This window comes from Garra rufa, chromosome 14 (assembly GCF_049309525.1).
Source record: "Garra rufa chromosome 14, GarRuf1.0, whole genome shotgun sequence".
In the NCBI taxonomy this organism is placed as follows: Eukaryota; Metazoa; Chordata; class Actinopteri; order Cypriniformes; family Cyprinidae; genus Garra; species Garra rufa.
This window is the reverse complement of record NC_133374.1, coordinates 11,639,870-11,658,030: the sequence shown is the minus strand read 5'-3', so window position 1 is coordinate 11,658,030 and position 18,161 is coordinate 11,639,870. Positions and strand designations below refer to the sequence as shown.

Sequence of the window (18,161 nt, the reverse complement as noted above, 5' to 3'; positions counted from 1 at the left end):
GCTTTTCTGCATATTCTTGTAGTGACATGGAAAATGCAGAACGTCAAAACCAAGCACAGATAATTACATCTGCAAATGATCTTTTTACTCTAACAAGACATTTTCCCATTTTCTTCACAACCTCATTTAGTCCCCAAGTCTATATGTGGTTACATCCTTTCACAAATTAACTTATCCCAGTATTTAATGAGCAACACATGCATATTAGTATCCGTAAGTCTGCATACTGTCAGCTGACAACTGTAGGGTACACACGTTGACCCACATCCGTGTTCTTCTGTGAGCATTTATGTTAAAATTAACAATGCATTTTTCCATTTTTCCAGCTCTGATGGTTGAAATCCAAGGCTCTGTCCCAAATAAGACACTTTTATTTGCATGTTGTTGCATATGCATGATGTTGCTCATGAGCGCCCCCTATGTGCAATTAATTTACCCTTAAAGTGCCCTCACTGGTCTGGATTTCACAGCAGACTGCTGTCCAACAATTCATGCTACATTACATAACCAAACTGAGGAAAACCGAAATTGGATCTGGCCATAAATTTGAGACAGAAGTCTATATGATGGGTCTTAAAGGAATAAGTTCAACCAAAAAAGAAAATTAGCTGAAAATGTACTTATCCTCAGGCCATCCTAGATGTAGATGAGTTTGTTTCTTCATTGGAACAGATTTTGAGAAATTTAGCATTACATCCCTTGTTCACCAGTAGTAAATATGTGACACTTCAAACATCTGATAAAAACATTACAATAATCCACAAGTAATCCACATAACTCCAGTCTAAGTGAAAAGCTGCATGTTTGTAAGAAACAAATCCATCATAAAGACGTTTTTAACTTCAAACGACTGCTTCCAGCTAAAATATGAGCCTTCTATTTATTGCTTTCTCCAGTGAAAAAGTCATCTTGTTTGAATCAGAAGAGAAATATGCACAGATCATGCACTGTTTACATGCAAAAACAGTCCAAAACAGTTTGAAACAAATAAATCGGTGGATTTTGATGTGGAAGGATTGACTGTTTCACTGGAAAAATGTTATTGTGGATTACAGACTTTACAGTTTAAAGTTAAAATGTCTTTATATTGGATTTGTTTCTTACAAACTTACTGCTTTTCACTTCAGAAGACGTTAATTTATGGACTGGAGTTGTGTGGATTACTTGGATTATTGTGATGTTTTTATCAGCTGTTTGGACTCTCATTCTGACGGCACCCATTCACTGCAAAGGGTCCATTGGTGAGCAAGTGATGCTACATTTCTCCAAATCTGTTTAGATGAAAAAAAAACTCATCTGCATCTTGTATAATCTGAGGGTGAGTACATTTTCAGCAAATTTACATTTTTGGGTGAACTAATCCTTTAAGTTCTATAGGTTTTGAAAGTATGAATATGTATAGTAAAGTGTGATTTTCACTCTTTCTCAGGCCCAATGTGTGTGAGGAGCAGGAGATGTCTATGCTGGGGGTGAGGCAACCATGCGTTCAGGCGTTTACACGTATGGTGAAGGTATGGCGACAGGGCTGTTCTTCTCAGCGCTGGTGCATGGGCTATGAGAGGAGGTGAGACACACTCAAACAACAACAACTATTTACAGTATTTCCCTGTTTAAACGTCTGTCGTTTGTTATTCCCCGTAAGCCATTGCCTCTTAGGCTTATTTTCTCCCCAAGCAATTATCTCTTAGGTCGGAGTCAGTGGGTTTTAGAAGATTTGCTCTCCTACCGTTTAGTAGTCACATTTGCCAAGTACCATAGCAGATACTTTCCATTGACTTAAGTACACTGGAAAGCTTTTTTGAAAATCTGGGGTTAAGTGACTAGCACAATGGTGATTTGATGTCAGTTATAATAAGCAATCATTGACCCTCTGAATGCCGACATGCTGATGCAGTGACTAATAATTATGAAATTCTGGAAAAATATGGTAACTACACTCACCTTTTAAAGCACACTTAAAAATAAAGGTGCTTTAAAAGGATTCTTTAAAGCGATGCCATAGAAGAACCATTTTGGTTCTACAAAGAACCATTCAGTCAAAGGTTCTTTAAAGAACCATCTCTTTCTTACCTTTTTAGAATCTGAAATGCACCACAAAGATCATTTTGTGAAAAAGAAAGTTTCTTCAGATGTTAAAGGTTCTTTATGGAACAAAAAAAGTTCTTCTATGGCATCGTGAAGCACCTTTATTTTTAAGAGTGTAGACAAGTAAACAGCTAAAGCTATAGCAGTAAACAGTACAACTGTTTGCACTACAAGCCAGTGTGTTTATAAATAAGATAATACATTAAAATAATATGGTAAGACAAAATAATTTGCAGTATCAAGCAGCAAAACAAGCTGTTTTGTACAGCTAAAAATAGAAAAAATAAATTGTGTTTTCACAACGGCCATATTGGCGGCACTGAACATAAACAATGCCACTGAATTGAACAGAACTCGCAAATTTGACTGATTATTGCTGCAAATTTGACTGAGCTATTGTCATGTTTTGGGCTGTACTAATCAGTCAAACCAGGAAAAACTTTTGGAGTACTGTAGACTGTCAAAAGTTATAACAATCAAGAAAGAGTGCATAAACCTGAAGTAAAAAGCATTTGTGGTTGGCCAAAATGAATCAGGATTTCTAGGGCAAGAATTTTGACTTTTGTGTTTGTTCTTCTAATTTCTGATCAGGTAGGTGAAATATTAGGCTAATATCAATTAATACTGTTCACATACCACCTATTAACTTTAGTTTGTCAAAATATTTCGCCTTTTCCCACTTACTAAAATTTTAAAGATTAAAATAATATGGTAAAACACACCAATTTGCAATATCAAACAGAAAAAAACAAGCTGTTTTATACAGCTAAAAATAGCTGGACGCAGATAAGACCTGAAGCCAGATGCATGGAATTTATAAATAGCAGTGCCCACTCTTACTGAAAAAAGGTGGATAGAAACAAAATATTTTCCAAACAATAGCATTTTAAACACATTTATAATATTGATTTCTCAGGGTGAAGGATTGTTTAAAAAATAAACATATTTTACTGTCCCTTCAAAGCTCCTCGTGGACTAGAACCGCTAGCCCCTTGGATCGTTTAAATCTTGTGAACTGGTTCTACAGAGTCATCGAAAAGATTCGACTCACACAAATGACTCGTTCACGAATCGGGCGATTCAAACTGAACGCTCTTATACGGTTCAATACGCTGTTTTAAAATGCGCTAGACGGACGTCTTTGACTATTTTGCTGCCTTTCAGCAAAAGCTGACTATTTCAGCTGGCTATTTTGCGCATTATGTGGTTTTATAACGCCTTGTCAAGTTGAAAAAAGAAGTTCACCAATCGGAAGATTCGATTCAGAAAGCATCGCAGCGCGAGTGTGTGTTTACAGTAGCAACTTTATCATTGCGTTATTTCCGGAGCGTAAAATGAAGAATAAATATATTCTGCTTTCAAATATTTTGGTCCATTTTGTTAAAATATTGTGTTCTTCATTAATTTCAGTGATGTTATGTATGTCTCATTTCCCATCATAATTCATTAAGCCTATGAACCTGTTCGTTATATTTCTTTCTTTCTCAGGACAGGGTATTATACAGTGTATAGGCAGGTGTACAATATGGAGATGCAACCTGTTTACAAGTGCTGCCCAGGATGGATGCAGAGAGGAGAAGAGAGAGGCTGCCTGCATAGTGAGTATCATAACACTGTATGTGTGTTTTGTGGGTCAAGGGAGTCTGAACATTGTGTGTTATCCACAGGAGTGTGTAACTCTGGTACCTGCTTTAACGGTGGGAAGTGTTCTGAGAATGGTAATCAGCTTTGTCAATGTCCGGAAGGGTTCGAGGGAACACGCTGCCAATACGGTAAGTCTTTAGTGAATTTTTGAAGGGGTTGAAGTTATCTTATCTTGTATTTGTGTCTTTGAAGCTTGTTGACCCGGGGTTTCTCATCCCACACCCTCTGTCCACCACCTGTGAGTGCAAAGGGAGTTTTCTCAGGCAAACGTCACTTCGGTTTGTTAGATTCTCACTTGTTTCTCCCCCTTCCGGTTTGTTTTGACAGTAAATGTGAGGTTTTCACACTGTGAGGTGTTGAATAAGGCAGAATGAGAGTGTATGTGCTTATCTAAACATATGTACGGTTTTCAAAATTTAGTGTCAGAATTTTTTTATTTTTTTTAATGAAAGAAATTAATACTTTATTTAGCAAGACTGGATTAAATTGATTGGAAATTAGTAAAGTCATTTATAATGTTACAAATAAATGCAATTCTTTTAAACTGTATTACAGTTTAAGCAAATAATTGTTTTCACTATTGATAACAGCAGCAAAATCAGCATATTAGAATGTTTTCTGAAGGATCATGTGACACTGAAGACTGAAGAAATGATACAGTGCCTTGCAATTCATTTTTTTCACATTTTGTTTTGTTGCAGCATTATGTTAAACTGTTTTAAATTACTTTTTTTCACATCAATCTACATCTCATACACCATAATGACAAAGCACAAAACAGGTTTGTAACAACTTTGCAAATTTATTAGAAATAAAAAACTGAAAAGATCCCGTTGCATAAGTATTCATACCCTTTTCTGGGACACTCGAAATTTAGCTCAGGAGCATTCATATTGATTCTAGATGTTACTACACTTCGAGTGGAGTTAAACTGTGGCAAAATCATTTGAATGAGTATGATTTAGAAAGGCACACACCTCTAAGAAAAGGTCTAACAGCTGAAAATGCATATCAGAGCAAAAAGTCCTGAGGTCAAGATAACTGCCTGTAGAGCTCAGTGACAGACTTGCATTAAGGCAATGATCTAGGGAAGAGTTCAGAAAAAAATCTGCTGCCCGTGCCTTGAAGTTTCACAGAAGCATTTAGCTTCCATTATCCATAATGGAAGACGATTGGAACAACTAGGACTCTAGAAAATGTCTACCGAGCTGACAGAGCTTGAGAGGTGAAAAGGTGAGGCAAAGAATGGCAGATAATTGCCAAATGCAGATGTGCAAAGCTTGTCACATCATACCCAAAAAGACTTGAGGCTGTAAAGGTGCTTCAACTATGTACTGAGTTAAGGATGCAATGCACTTATTTCAGTGTTTTATTTTTAATAAATTAGTAAAATTAGCAAATCTGGTTTTTGCTTTGTCATTATTATGGTGTATGGAGTGTAAATTGATGTGGGGAAAAACTAATTTAAAGCAGTTTAACATAATGCTGCAACAAAACAAAATGTGAATAAAATGAAGGGGTATGAATACTTTTGCAAGGCACTGTAAAAAGGCACTTGGTTTTTGCTTATATAACCACAAAGAGCCTTTGAAGCCACCTCACACACAGTAGTATGTGAATGAGATTTCATGTTCTTGTCTTAATAGTAAACCTTTAAGTTTAGTCAGATTTTTTTGTGTGCTCTCTGTCTAAAGGAGCTTTCCTCCTGCGGTTTTATGCTGAGATGGTAGTTTGTGCTCCAAAAATGCTTTCTCAGAGTTTCTAAAATTAAAATTTTCTACTGCCAGTCCATAACGCAGAAAGCTGATGGCTAAACAGTGCGGTGGTGAAACGACCGTGATGAAAAATGTCTTTTCCATGTTGGACTGGTAAACCTATTAAGCTCATTTGACTCAGGGTCTGTGTATATGTGCTTGTGGAAGAATGTTTTTACAGTGCTCTCTTTCAGTAGACATATTGCTGCCACTGTAGCTCAGGCAGGACATGCTGTAGCTCAGCTGGCCTTTCCTGTTGGACTGATTTGCTGTGTTTAATGGCCACTGGTCACCTCTCAGTTCTCAGAGAAAATGCTGGGAATACTGTACAGAGAATGAATAATACGAAAATTTAAATAAATAGTTTACTCACCTTCATGTTGTTCCAAACCTGTATGACTTATGTTCTCCTGTGGAACAAAAATGAAGGCAGGTTGTTCATACTGCTTTTTTCCATACAGTCAAAGTGGATTGTGACCAGGAGCTGACTTGTCAACACTGCTCAGAACTGATTTTAAAGAGAATTGTGATGCATTTTGAAGATCGCAGAATCGATCCACAAATCGATTTTATCGTGTCACTCCTATTTTAACTGCATTCCAATAGGCTTCATCACGCAGTAAATGCTTTTGGACTTTCAAGACTTTTTTTTTTGGCAAATATACTCGATAATTTGAGCTGGCATTAAAAAACAGTCACAATAGTATCACAAACGATAAATATCGCACACCCCTTTTATAAACAATTTTTTAATCAGAAACACCACAAGTTTAACAAGACGGGGAAAAAATTACCCAAAAGTACAAAGAATTTACTGTTCTACTCTGTGTGAGCAAAGTCAGTAAAGGTAAAGTCCAAAGCAAAACATTAACTAGCATTTTCGGAAAATCCTCTCTGGGTCAAAATGACCAGAACACAACTTGAGGGTTAAGAACATGTTTTTCATCACTGTTCTTGCATATGTAAACACAAATCTGTGCCTTAGAGGTATTTATTTTCACTCATGCTCTTTAATAATTCATGAAATTAATAGCAAATGCGCACAATCTGAGGTGTAATTCAGGTCTAAAATCTCTAAAGTACACATGTGAAATTAGTCATTCTACTGTTTAATAGAACTATGTCGTTCTACCAAACAGCAGTGTTTTCCTGTTGTGATGGTAGAGACTCGTGGGAAACAAGCTCTTCACTGTCCATTACTGCAACTTCCTTGTTTACGGGTTTACAATATGTGCTAAGCAGACAGTGTTTAAAGATGTGTCTGTGTGCACTGAGTCTGCTTGAGTCAGTTTGCCTGAGGGTTTCCTTTCCCCCCGTCTTGTTTGCCCTGTAGTGGAAATAAGAGTTACAACCCCATGGAGCGTCCTGACTCAACATACTTTATTGGAATACTGCAGTGTATTGAGGGGTTCAAGAGGTCTCGATCCTCAAACAGCTCATTTAGGCACCCCTTTTAACTGGGTCGCTTTTCTTACATTCTTTGAATTAAGACACACAGACTATAACTCTATATATTACAGTTGAAGTTAAAAGTTTACATACAGCTGTGTTCATTATTTTACTAAAATAAGATGGGTTCATACAAATGACATGTTATTTTTTATTTAGTACTGACCTGAATAAGATATTTGACATGAATTATGTTTATAATATTCCACAAGAGAAAATAATAGCTGAATTTATAAAATTGACACTGTTCAAAAGTTTACATACACTTGATTCTTAATACTGTGTTGTTACCCGAATGATCCACTGCTGTGGCTTTTTTTTTTTTTTTGTTTAGTAAAAGTTGTTCATGAATCCCTTGATTATCCTGAACAGTTAAACTGCCTGCTGTCCTTCAGAAAAAAAATTCAGGTTCCACAGATTCTTTGGTTTTTCATCAATTTTTGTGTATTTGAATTTTTGACTGAGGGTTAGATGCTCACTGATGCTTCAGAAGAGCTGGGGGTGTAAACTTTTGAACAGAATGAAGATGTGTAAATTTTTCCTATTTTGCCTAGCTAAATATCACATTTTTTATTTATTTACTTTATTTTATTTATTTATTTTTTCTTACATATTTTGTACTGCCCTTCAGAAGCTTCAGAAGATACTTACATGTTTCCCAGAAGACAAAATAAATAAGGTACATTTAACCTTGATCTTCAAATTCTGTCTCTTAATGCATTATGTTTCCTTCTGGATCATCAGTGAGGGTTTGAACCTTCTGTAATAGTTCAATGTGAAAAGATGGATCTCAAAATTATACAGTCATTGTTTGGAAAGAGTTCAAATACACAAAAATGCAGAAAAAACAAAGAAGTTTAGCTGTTCTGGACAAACAGGGGACTTATGAACAACTATCACCAAAAAAACCACACAGCTGTGGATCTTTCAGGTAACAACACATTATTAGGAATCAAGTGTATGTAAACTTTTGAATGGGGTCATTGTTTTTAAATGTATGAAAGTAATCAATTACATTTTTGGGTGAACTATCCCTTTAAGCATAAGACTTTTGCATTAGAAAGCGCAACTCTTGTTCTTATGTAATTGTAAAAGCACTTGTTAGCCAATATTGTTTTCCCCCCGGCTTTGATTATGCCAGCAGAAAAGAGCTGGAAAGAGCTATAATGAAAGATTTTTCTTCAGACTAACATGTCAGGATCAATCATGCACAATGAGACCAACATTTACGGAACATTTACAGTATTTACAGTGTTAAGAAAGAGTCAATTGTTTTCCCTTTTTTCCATTTTCTCACTGTTCCATTCTGGTCTTTATCCTTCAGTTCAGTCACCTTCTCTGAGCTAAATCATGACATGTTCTGATCCAGTGCAAATATGTTTATGCGTGCATAGTTTGAGCGGTCTTTAAATTATGATTGAGGTCCTTGGATAGATTACAGCTTATTCAAAAGCTTGCTTATCTAGGACAGCTATCCCTTTTAGTTTAATGAACTCTTACTGACATGCTCCGTGTGCTGGTTTAGTCAGAAGTGAACAAGAGCTTCACTGCTGCAGGACGCTCTGGCAGACATGGGCTGTTGAAACGGAAATTCGGTTTGAAGGATTATTGAACAGCAAAACCCTGGGAAAGAAATTACTGCCATTGAAAACCTTGTGAGTGAGGAGTGAGTTTGCCGATCAACAGTAGGTTACATCTTTTTTTTGTTGCGATGGGCTCAGTTATGCAGTGAGACTGGCATCTTTAAAATGTTATTCCAAAGAGATCTTGAGAAGAAAATGAATCTAGCATCTCAACTCTGCAGGTGATCTCAGCTGAGAGACAGACAAACCAAATCCCACTGTGAAGAAACATGAACCGTTGTGTGTGTGCCGGAATGTTCTTTTGCTTTTAACACAAAACCCTTTGGAATTCTACAGATCTGTTTTATACAGTATCAGCTTTCAATATTTAGTGTTGTAAAATAAGAGTTATTAAAGGAAAATTGAATTCCTTATGAATGGTTTGACTAAATGGGGCTTTCAATATCAACTTTGTCTTAGAAGTTTCTTCTAAATTCCTTAGAGGAGACATGAATATAGACAGAAATAAGACAAACTGAAACATACAGAAGGAGTAGAAAGCTATAAATGAATTTTGATATTATAGTATTTATATTGAAATTGAGTTTTGATTGCAGACTTTAGTATCTTGGCAAATGTGAGCACAGTTGGAGACCTTTTTGAGATTTCCTCTGAAAATCTAGTCTGCTGCATATTTAATTATGTATATATTATATTCTACCATTCAAGGTTTTTTAAAAGAAATTTATACTAAAATATTTATGTTTCAAAAATATAAAATCAACTCAAAAAGTTAATTTGAACTTCTTATTCATCAGTCCTAAAAATAAAATGTTTCATGGTTTCCAAGATTAAAATATGACGCAAAACTGTTTTCAACATTGATAATAATAAGATTTGTTTCTTGAACAGCAAATCAGCATATTAAATGATTTCTGATTTCTCAGTGTGTCACTAAAGACTGGAGTGATGGCTGCAGTTATTTTAATTGCAATAATATTTCACAATATTACTGTTTTACTGTATTTTTGATCAGATAAATGCAGGTTGGGTGAGCATAGAGACTAACTGACCCCAAATTTTGAAGATTAAGTGTATGTTGAAACTGCTACTGTATGATTCCCAAAAATGTTGTTTAGGTAGGGAGCTTATTAGGTCTTAAGCGCGCTATGAAATCCTATTTTTTTTATTTTTCACTTAAATTTTTGTAGACTCTAAAGTTTAAAACGTATTAATCAAAAAGCATGCCTAATCATCAAAATCATAAAACCTACACAATTTAACAGCAATTTATTAAAAGTCTAATTTAAATATTTATTTTTCTTAAATTCAGTTTTATTTTTACCAAATTCTATTTTCTGGATTCCGTTTTAATAGTTTCATTGAATTTTATTAATCAAAATCATCTCTAATTAATTGATTTTAGATAAAAAAAATAATATATATATATTAGGGGTGTGCAAAGCAGCCGGTATTTGTATCTGTATTTGTATTTGTTTAGGTGGGAAAAGTATTTGTATTTGTATTCGAGTAAAATTCAAAATAGGCGTAAAAATAATGAGTGACGGGTAGCTATGCTAAGGTTAACTAGCCGATAGCCTACATCTTGCTGTCTGCAAAAGACAGAGTAACTTAAACGTGCCATATAAGGGGCCGTTTACATTTCGCGCCTAAAACGTGCGGAAAACGCTTGGCGCACCGCTTTCTCCTGCTTTCTAAAGCGCTCTGTAGCCTGCGCTCCAGTGGCATCTGCCGTTGCTAAGCAACCATGACCTGCGCTCTCCATGAAGATGCGGAAGTTTCAGCAAAAATGGATTTCCAAAACTAAAAATCGCTTGCAGTAGCTCTGCTACTAAAAACTGTTATCCCTGTAACAGCTATGACCGGCTGTTCCTCCATCTTGGCTAAGCTTTTAATGTTTTTCGTGAAAGGAAGAAGCTGATTCGTTGGTTCTTGTCACATGACCCGCGGTGCGCTCGCGGCATTCTGAAAAGTTGTGATGTTTTTATCTAGATGCGGCGTGGACGCGCCTGGAAAAAACGAGCGCGTCGCACCGCGTGCATGTCGCTTCCATTATGAGCGCGCATACCACGCGTCTACATTTGAACTAACGAACTTGAGCGCGCAAAAGACACTACATGTGAATGGCCCCTAATGGAATATAAAGTTTTTCTTGTTCCCGAATACAATTTTTTTTTAAATATTTGTTTGAAATAAGTATTTGTAAAAAACACGCTATTTGTGCCTTTCCGAATACCGTATTCGGGTTCGGCTATTTCACATAAATATATTTTACGTATTTTCTAGTAATTATTCCTTTAAAAATAATGTTTTTATAATAATTTTATTCGTAGTAGTAGTTACGTCATAGTATTAAGTAATATATTTCTGTCACAGTTTCTTCAAGTTAAACCAAACTTTTATTTTGACAGATTGCTGTGAAGAGCTGTTTCTATTTGATATGACTAGTAGAGTTTTTCTCAAAAGATACAGTAAAATGCTGTGACTCTCGGAGCAGTTCCAGACATTATGTTGTGTTATTATTGTATCTATATAACTGCACATCTGTGCATTTCATTTACACAGAGACACAAAAAACATGCAGGATTCATATTTAAATAGTATTTTGGGGCTTAATATTTACAGACACTAGTCCATGTAGCGTTTTGATTTAAAGTGTTCTGACATACATTTGATTTATTAAACCAAAATTTGGCAAATTCCGTAACATTTGGCGTAATACAGCGAGTTCCATTTTTTTGACTGGATTCCGTGATTCCGTTTGCGTTTTTAGCATCATGGAAATCATAGGGCCCTAAGTCTTGACACACAGTCATGACTGTATAGTTTGTGAATCTTCATTTGATAACCAACCATTTAGTAATTTGTGGCTGTTTTTTTTTTTATTCATAATTAGTTTCTTTCATTGAGACACCTCTAACTTAATATTTAATCAAATATGGAAACATCCTTTAGGTAGCTGCATACAGATCATCTGTTAATTGTGGAAACAGGTAATTAATGTGCAAATGCTTCCCAGATGTTTTACATTCCTTTCCTGGTTGAAAAGCAGTCATGCTTGAAAGCGAGGCCTGGATTGAATATGTGTGTTTATGTAGGATAATACAGAGCCAAGTACAGCGATCTGTGGGATCTCTATACAACAGAAGACACGTGCCTCTACACGCTGAGAGATAGGCAGAAAAAGCAGCTGGGTACACAAAACTATCTTCTCTGAAAGGGCACGCAACTTAAAGTTTCTAACGTTTTGTAACTCCTGTCTAAACCATTAAAGAAGATCTCCCAGTGAAAAGACAGGGGATATTCCTGAGATACTGCTGCTTTTCCTCAAAGCATTTATAATCCTGAGAGATAACCAAACGACTTTACCATATATTGGGAAAAGGAATGCAGGAGAATGAAAATACCCAGTTTTTATTGCATTACGTTTCCTTTGAGACTCATTAGTGCATTTAAAATCTAGGACCTACAGTAAGGAGTAAGATTTTATACCTTAAATTAAAAGGTCAAATTGTGACAATAATCCTCTTTTCCACTTCTGAAGGGAAAAGACTGTGTAGGGACCTTGTGAGGTCTTGTCAGTTGTCGTCTGTAGAATGCATCAGGCGAGCTGCATTGCCAAGAAAGGTAGCTACGGTCATTAGATTTCCGCTCTGCTCTGGCCCAGAACTTATGGCCATCAGTTAGTATGTAACACTTCTTAATATTTGAATGGAAATAAGTGTAAAATGTGTTTTTTATATGTCAAAAGTTTACATACACCTATCAGAATCTGCAAAATGTTAATTATTTTACCAAAATATAAGAGGGATCATACAAAATCCATGTTATTTTTATTTGGATGTTTAAAAATGACCCTGTTCAAAAGTTTACATACACTTGATTCTTAATACTGTGTTGTTACCTTAATGATCCACAGCTGTGTTTTTTTTTTTTTTTTTGTTTAGTGGTAGTTGTCCTGAACAGTTAAACTGCCCGCTGTTCTTCAGAAAAATCCTTCAGGTCCCACAAATTAATTTTTTTTTTTCAGCATTTTTGTGTATTTCAACCCTTTCCAACAATGACTATATGATTTTGAGATCCATCTTTTCACACTGAGGACAACTGAGGGACTCATATGCAACTATTACAGAAGGTTGAAACACTCACTGATGCTTCAAAAAGAAACACAATGCATTAAGAGTGGGGTGTGAAAACTTTTGAACAGAATGAAGATGTGTAAATTTTTCTATTTTTTTTTTTTTTACTTCTGAAGCATTAGTGAGTGTTTAAACCTTCTGTAATAGTTGCACATGAGTCCCTCAGCTGTCCTCAGTGTGAAAAGATGGATCTCAAGATCATACAGTCCTTGTTGGAAAAGGTTTGAATACACAAAAATGCTGAAAAACCAAAGAATGTGTGGAATCTGAAGGATTTTTCTCAAGAACAGTGGGCAGAAAACTTTTTGAATTTGAAGATCAGGATAAATTTAACTTCTTTTTTTCTTCTGGAGAACATATACATATCTTCTGTAGATTCTAAAGGGCATTAATAAATGTGAATGATAAAAAATATGATATTTGGGCAAAATAAGAAAAATTTACACATCCTCATTCCCTTCAAAAGTTTACACACCTGGCTCTTAATGCATTGTTTTTCTTTCTTAAGCATCAGTGAGCATTTGAACTTGACAGAATTTGAAATCTGAGACTTTGTTTCATATCAGAAGTAACAAAGCACAAAGCTTATTGCAATTTATTGAATGGAAGTTGAGCTACAATGTTCCGTTAATTATCTGAAAACAGACTTGGGATTTAAGAATCTATATGGTTTAGTAAAAATGAGAATTAAAATGTAGGAATCTATATTTTTAGAATGCTGTTAATACACGAGACTGCAAAAGATGCAAGATGCAAGCTCACCAGTAAAATTTGTCCATCTAGTGCATTTTTACTTAGAAAAACTATGAAAAAAATAAAAACAATGCTAAACACATTCCATGTGAACAGAATTCTGTCTGGCATACAATATACAGAAGTTCTACAGAAAGTTCTTTAAAAGAGATAAATGATGACAGAATGTTTAAATATTACACTACACAAACTGAATTAGTTCAACTTCATTAAAACCAGTCTTTCCATTTGCAGTTCATTTCCTGTTGTTTGTTGTTGATTTATTTCTAAATGTTTTTTATCGTTCTATCTCATTCCTGTTCCTTGTTGCCAGAGGAAGATTAATGACAGAGGTTGGATACAAAACGGGTTTAGATGTAGAAAGATTTAAAATGACAAGAAGAATAATCACAAAGTGTACGACGTGGGGCTAAACAAGCTAAACAGATGGCGGAGTTGATGTTTATTCTCAGATGTATTTGTGCATGTACTTCAGTGTAAGTCCTTATCAACAACCATTTCAGCCACTGGAGGCACATTCTAGTTTTGTGAAATCACTTAAAGAGACAGTTCAACCAAAAAAAAAAAAAAAAAGATTGTCGTCCTTTAGTCACCTTCATGATGCTGCAAACCTATTTTAGTGAGTTTGAATGAGTATAAAGCCTCTGTTTACCTCAGAACCACAGCACAGATGGTAAACTCAAAGACATCTTGATCTGTTTTTGCGGTTGTAGATGGTTTTGCACTCTGCTTTTGTCTATTTCTCACTCTTCTGTCTGTCTTAAACACTTAGACACTTAGATACTGAAAGACATTTAAAGTATTTCCTCCGTCTCCTATGTCAGATCAAATGAACGTGCTGTTCAGAGTAACCCAGAAAAAATGTCTCTGAATGAAACTAATAATAATAAATTATTTCATCCTGCTTTGACTTCCTGTTAGAGCTCTCTGATGGAATAACCACAGATAGAGTGCGTAACTTCTCAGTACATCTGTAAATCTGTTCTTGTCTTTCCACAGGAAAGATGTTGTCAGCACTCTGTATTATTATGGGATGTTTGCTCAAGGTCAGTTATGTGCCATAGAGTTAAATGTTGTTAGGGAGACATGACTCCACAAGATGAGGGACAAATTAAGATAATCCTGACACTTTGGGAATCTGAGAATGTCCTCATGTGGAAAAAATATTTATAAATAATATACAGTTGAAGTCATACAAGTTTACATACAGAATGTGCAAAATGTTAATTATTTGACTAAAATAAGAGGGATCATACAAAACATATGTTATTTTTTATTTTCTACTGACCCGAATAAGATATTTCACATAAAAGATTATTACATATCGTCCACAAAAGGAAAACTGCCCGCTGTTCTTCAGAAAAGTCCTTCATGTCCCACAAATTCTTAGGTTTTTAGCATTTTTGTGTATTTAAACCATTTCCAACAATGACTGTATGATTTTAAGATCCATCTTTTCACGCCAAGGACAACTGAGGGACTCATATGCAACTATTACAGAAGGTTCAAAAGCTCACTGATGCTTCAGAAGGAAAGCATTAAGAGCGGGGTGTGAAAACTTTTGAACAGAAAGAAGATGTGTACACAGGGTGTCCGCTGGTCCTTAAAAAGTCTTAAAATGTCTACACACCTGGCTCTTAATGCATCGTTTTCCTTTCTGAAGCATCAGTGAGGATTTGAACTTGACGGAATTTGAGATCTGAGACTTTGTTTCTTATCAGAAGTAACAAGCACAAAGCTTATTGCGATTTATTGAATGGAAGTTGAGCTACAATGTTCTGTTAATTATCTGAAAAATTGAAAATTAAAAATGTAGAAATCTATATTTTTAGAATGCTGTTAATACACAAGACTCTGCAAAAGATGCAGACTCTGCTAAATTTGTCCATCTAGTGTATTTACATAGAAAAACTATGGAAAAAGAATAAAAACGATGCTAAATACATTCCATGTGAACAGAATTCTGTATGGCATACAATATACAGAAGTTCAGAAAGCTCTTTAAAAGACATACATGATGACAGAATGTTTAAATATTACACTACACATTAAATTACTTCAATTACATTAAAACCAGTCTTTCCATTTGCAGTTCAAATGCACACTGATGCTTCAGAAGGAAACATGATGCATTAAGAGTGGGGTGTGAAAACTTTTGAACAGAAAGAAAATGTGTACACAGGGTGTCTGCGGGTCCTTAAAAAGTCTTAAAATGTCTTAAATAATGTGTTTTTTTACTAATAAAAGGCCTTAAAAAGTCTTAAAATGTCTTAAATTCAGATTCGATGGGTCTTATATTTTTGGTCACATTCCCGCTAAAATATCTTCAGTCTGACGGACCTAATGACTCCAAACATTTCTTGTTTGTAAATTCATAAATGTATTTAAAACATTAATCTTATTATATTATTTATCGCACTTGTAATTTTGCAGTGTAAATTATTTAATCTGCCTGGTAACAGCCCTATAGAATTTGTTGAATTGTAATAATTTGAAATGAAAAAAAAAAAAAAAAAAATAGGCCTTTATAAAAGTAAAAAAAAAAAATATGCTGATTTAAATATGTAAAAGTTAAACACTGATGAAAATATTGCTTATGGAAATATTTTTGTGCTGATATGAAAATAAATATCATTAATGACATTTTTGTTTTGAAATTTAGTTTTCGTTTTACATTAAACACATTAAATATTACATATACTGTATTTATGTAATATAATGTGTATTTCCTTTACAGGCCTTAAATTTTAAATAAGGTGGTATTAAAAAGAACTTAAAAAGTCTTAAATTTCACTTGATCATATCTGTAGAAACCCTGTGTACATTTTTCTAATTTTGTTTCCTTCTGAAGCATTAGTGAGTGTTTGAACCTTCTGTAATAGTTGCATATGAGTCCCTCAGTTGTCCTCATTGTTAAAAGATGGATCACATGATCATGCAGTCCTTGTTGGAAAAGGTTCGAATACACAAAAATGCTGAAGCACCAAATAATTTTTATCTTAAAAACAGCGGGCGGTTTAACTGTTCAGGACAAACAAGGAACTCATGAACAACTGTCACTAAACAAACAAACAAACAAACAAAAAAACAGCTGTGGATCATTCAGGTAACAACACGGTATTAAGAATCAAGTGTATGCAAACTTTTGAACAGGATAATTTTTATAAATTCAACTATTGTTTTCTTATGTGGACTAAATGTAAACGTCTTTTTTGTGAAATATCTTATTCAGGTCAGTACTAAAAAAAATAACATGCATTTTTAACATAATTTTAACATTTTGCAGATTCAGCGAGGTGTATGTAAACTTTTGACTTCAACTCTATATAATGTTTATATTATTAAGTAGTCCGATGTGGAGTTGATCTGGTGATGCTGTGTTGCCTTAGAAACTAAGTGTGGGTGTGGCCTGGATTTTTGCTATGGCGACCCATCCTTGGTTTCTGAGGCTTTACAGAAAAACACATTATTAAATATTTATTGTTTAAATAATACCTTTTTACCTATTTTGTGGCATGCTTTCATTGTTTCAATGCCATCTTGAGTGTATGTGTGTCCTCGATGAGAACCGGTTGAGCAGAAGGCATTTGTTTGGAGCATCTTGGACTTATTACTTGAGTCTGTGCGCTGGTGTGTGTTTGTTTGTGTGGTCCATTTGTTTATGTCTATGTGATGACATTTCGCATGCATGTTAAAATGACTGCAAAATGTCCTGTTTAATCAGACTGGAAACGTTATTACAGAAAGCCTTTCTGTATTTAAACATCATGCTGGAAGAAAGAAACTATTCATATAATAGAATGTAATGATTTTCCAGGTGGATGGTGAAGTAAAATATTAGAACTAAATGGGCATCAGATAACATCACATATAGTGCATTGTTTATTTAAAAATGGGTGCATTTTAAATCAAAATTATATAAAAGCTTTGGTTTGAATTTGAAGCATGTACATGTTTTTCAGTGAAAAAATGACCACAACTCAAATCAATAGGTTTATTGTTACTGTTCTTGTTATTTTTTTCTTAGGTTTCCAACCACGTTTATTATAGTCTATATGGATGCTCAGTGCTTTTCTTTCTTTCTTTCTTTCTTGTATTTTCAGATATAAATGAGTGTGCGGACAGTAAAGGCGGATGTGAAGGCTCATGCTGTAATACTATTGGCAGTTTTTACTGCCGGTGTCCCGATGGCATGAAACTTGGAGCTGATGGAAAATCCTGCCAAGGTGAGTGAACACTCACATCCGTTGAGTTTATATCATCTTTCTGAAGTCATTTAACCTCTTTATAATCAGTTTTTGTTTTAAAACTAATATTTGGGAGCCCTAATTATTAATATCTATGAGCAGCAGCACAATAAATCATAGCTGTGTAATACTGTATATTCTCCATTATACATTGACACATTTATGACCAGATCTAGTATTAATGTTTTAAACTGTCATGATCATAAGTGAGAGTGGTTTTTAATGCTCTCTGGTAATGATATCCAGAATTCACCTTTTCCATCCTGATTCTGAAGCTTGTTTGAGACTTTTAGCTTTGCCTGGTTTCATCGTGAGATCAAGAAGGATGTATGATGGGCTTTGTGTGGGCTGTAGTTCCTGAATGCGCTGAGAGAGACTGTTTTACATCTGTGTCTATCTCAGCTGTTAGTGTGTAGGTGTGGGAATGATGATCTGGCCTGTTGTCTCAAGTCCTTCTGGGCTGAAAGGCTACAGGTGAGGAAACAGGTGTATGGGAGAGAAAATAGA

General features: G+C 34.9%; 1 protein-coding gene across 1 annotated transcript in view; it reads left to right on the top strand.

The window, feature by feature from the left end:
• egfem1 (EGF-like and EMI domain containing 1) overlaps positions 1-18,161 on the top strand; it is a 74,430-nt gene that overhangs the window by 2,967 nt on the left and 53,302 nt on the right. Inside the window, exons 2-5 of the mRNA XM_073817800.1 lie at positions 1,430-1,564; positions 3,574-3,683; positions 3,753-3,857; positions 17,511-17,633. Coding sequence (XP_073673901.1) covers positions 1,430-1,564; positions 3,574-3,683; positions 3,753-3,857; positions 17,511-17,633 — 473 coding nt within the window. The remainder of the gene's footprint in view (positions 1-1,429; positions 1,565-3,573; positions 3,684-3,752; positions 3,858-17,510; positions 17,634-18,161) is intronic.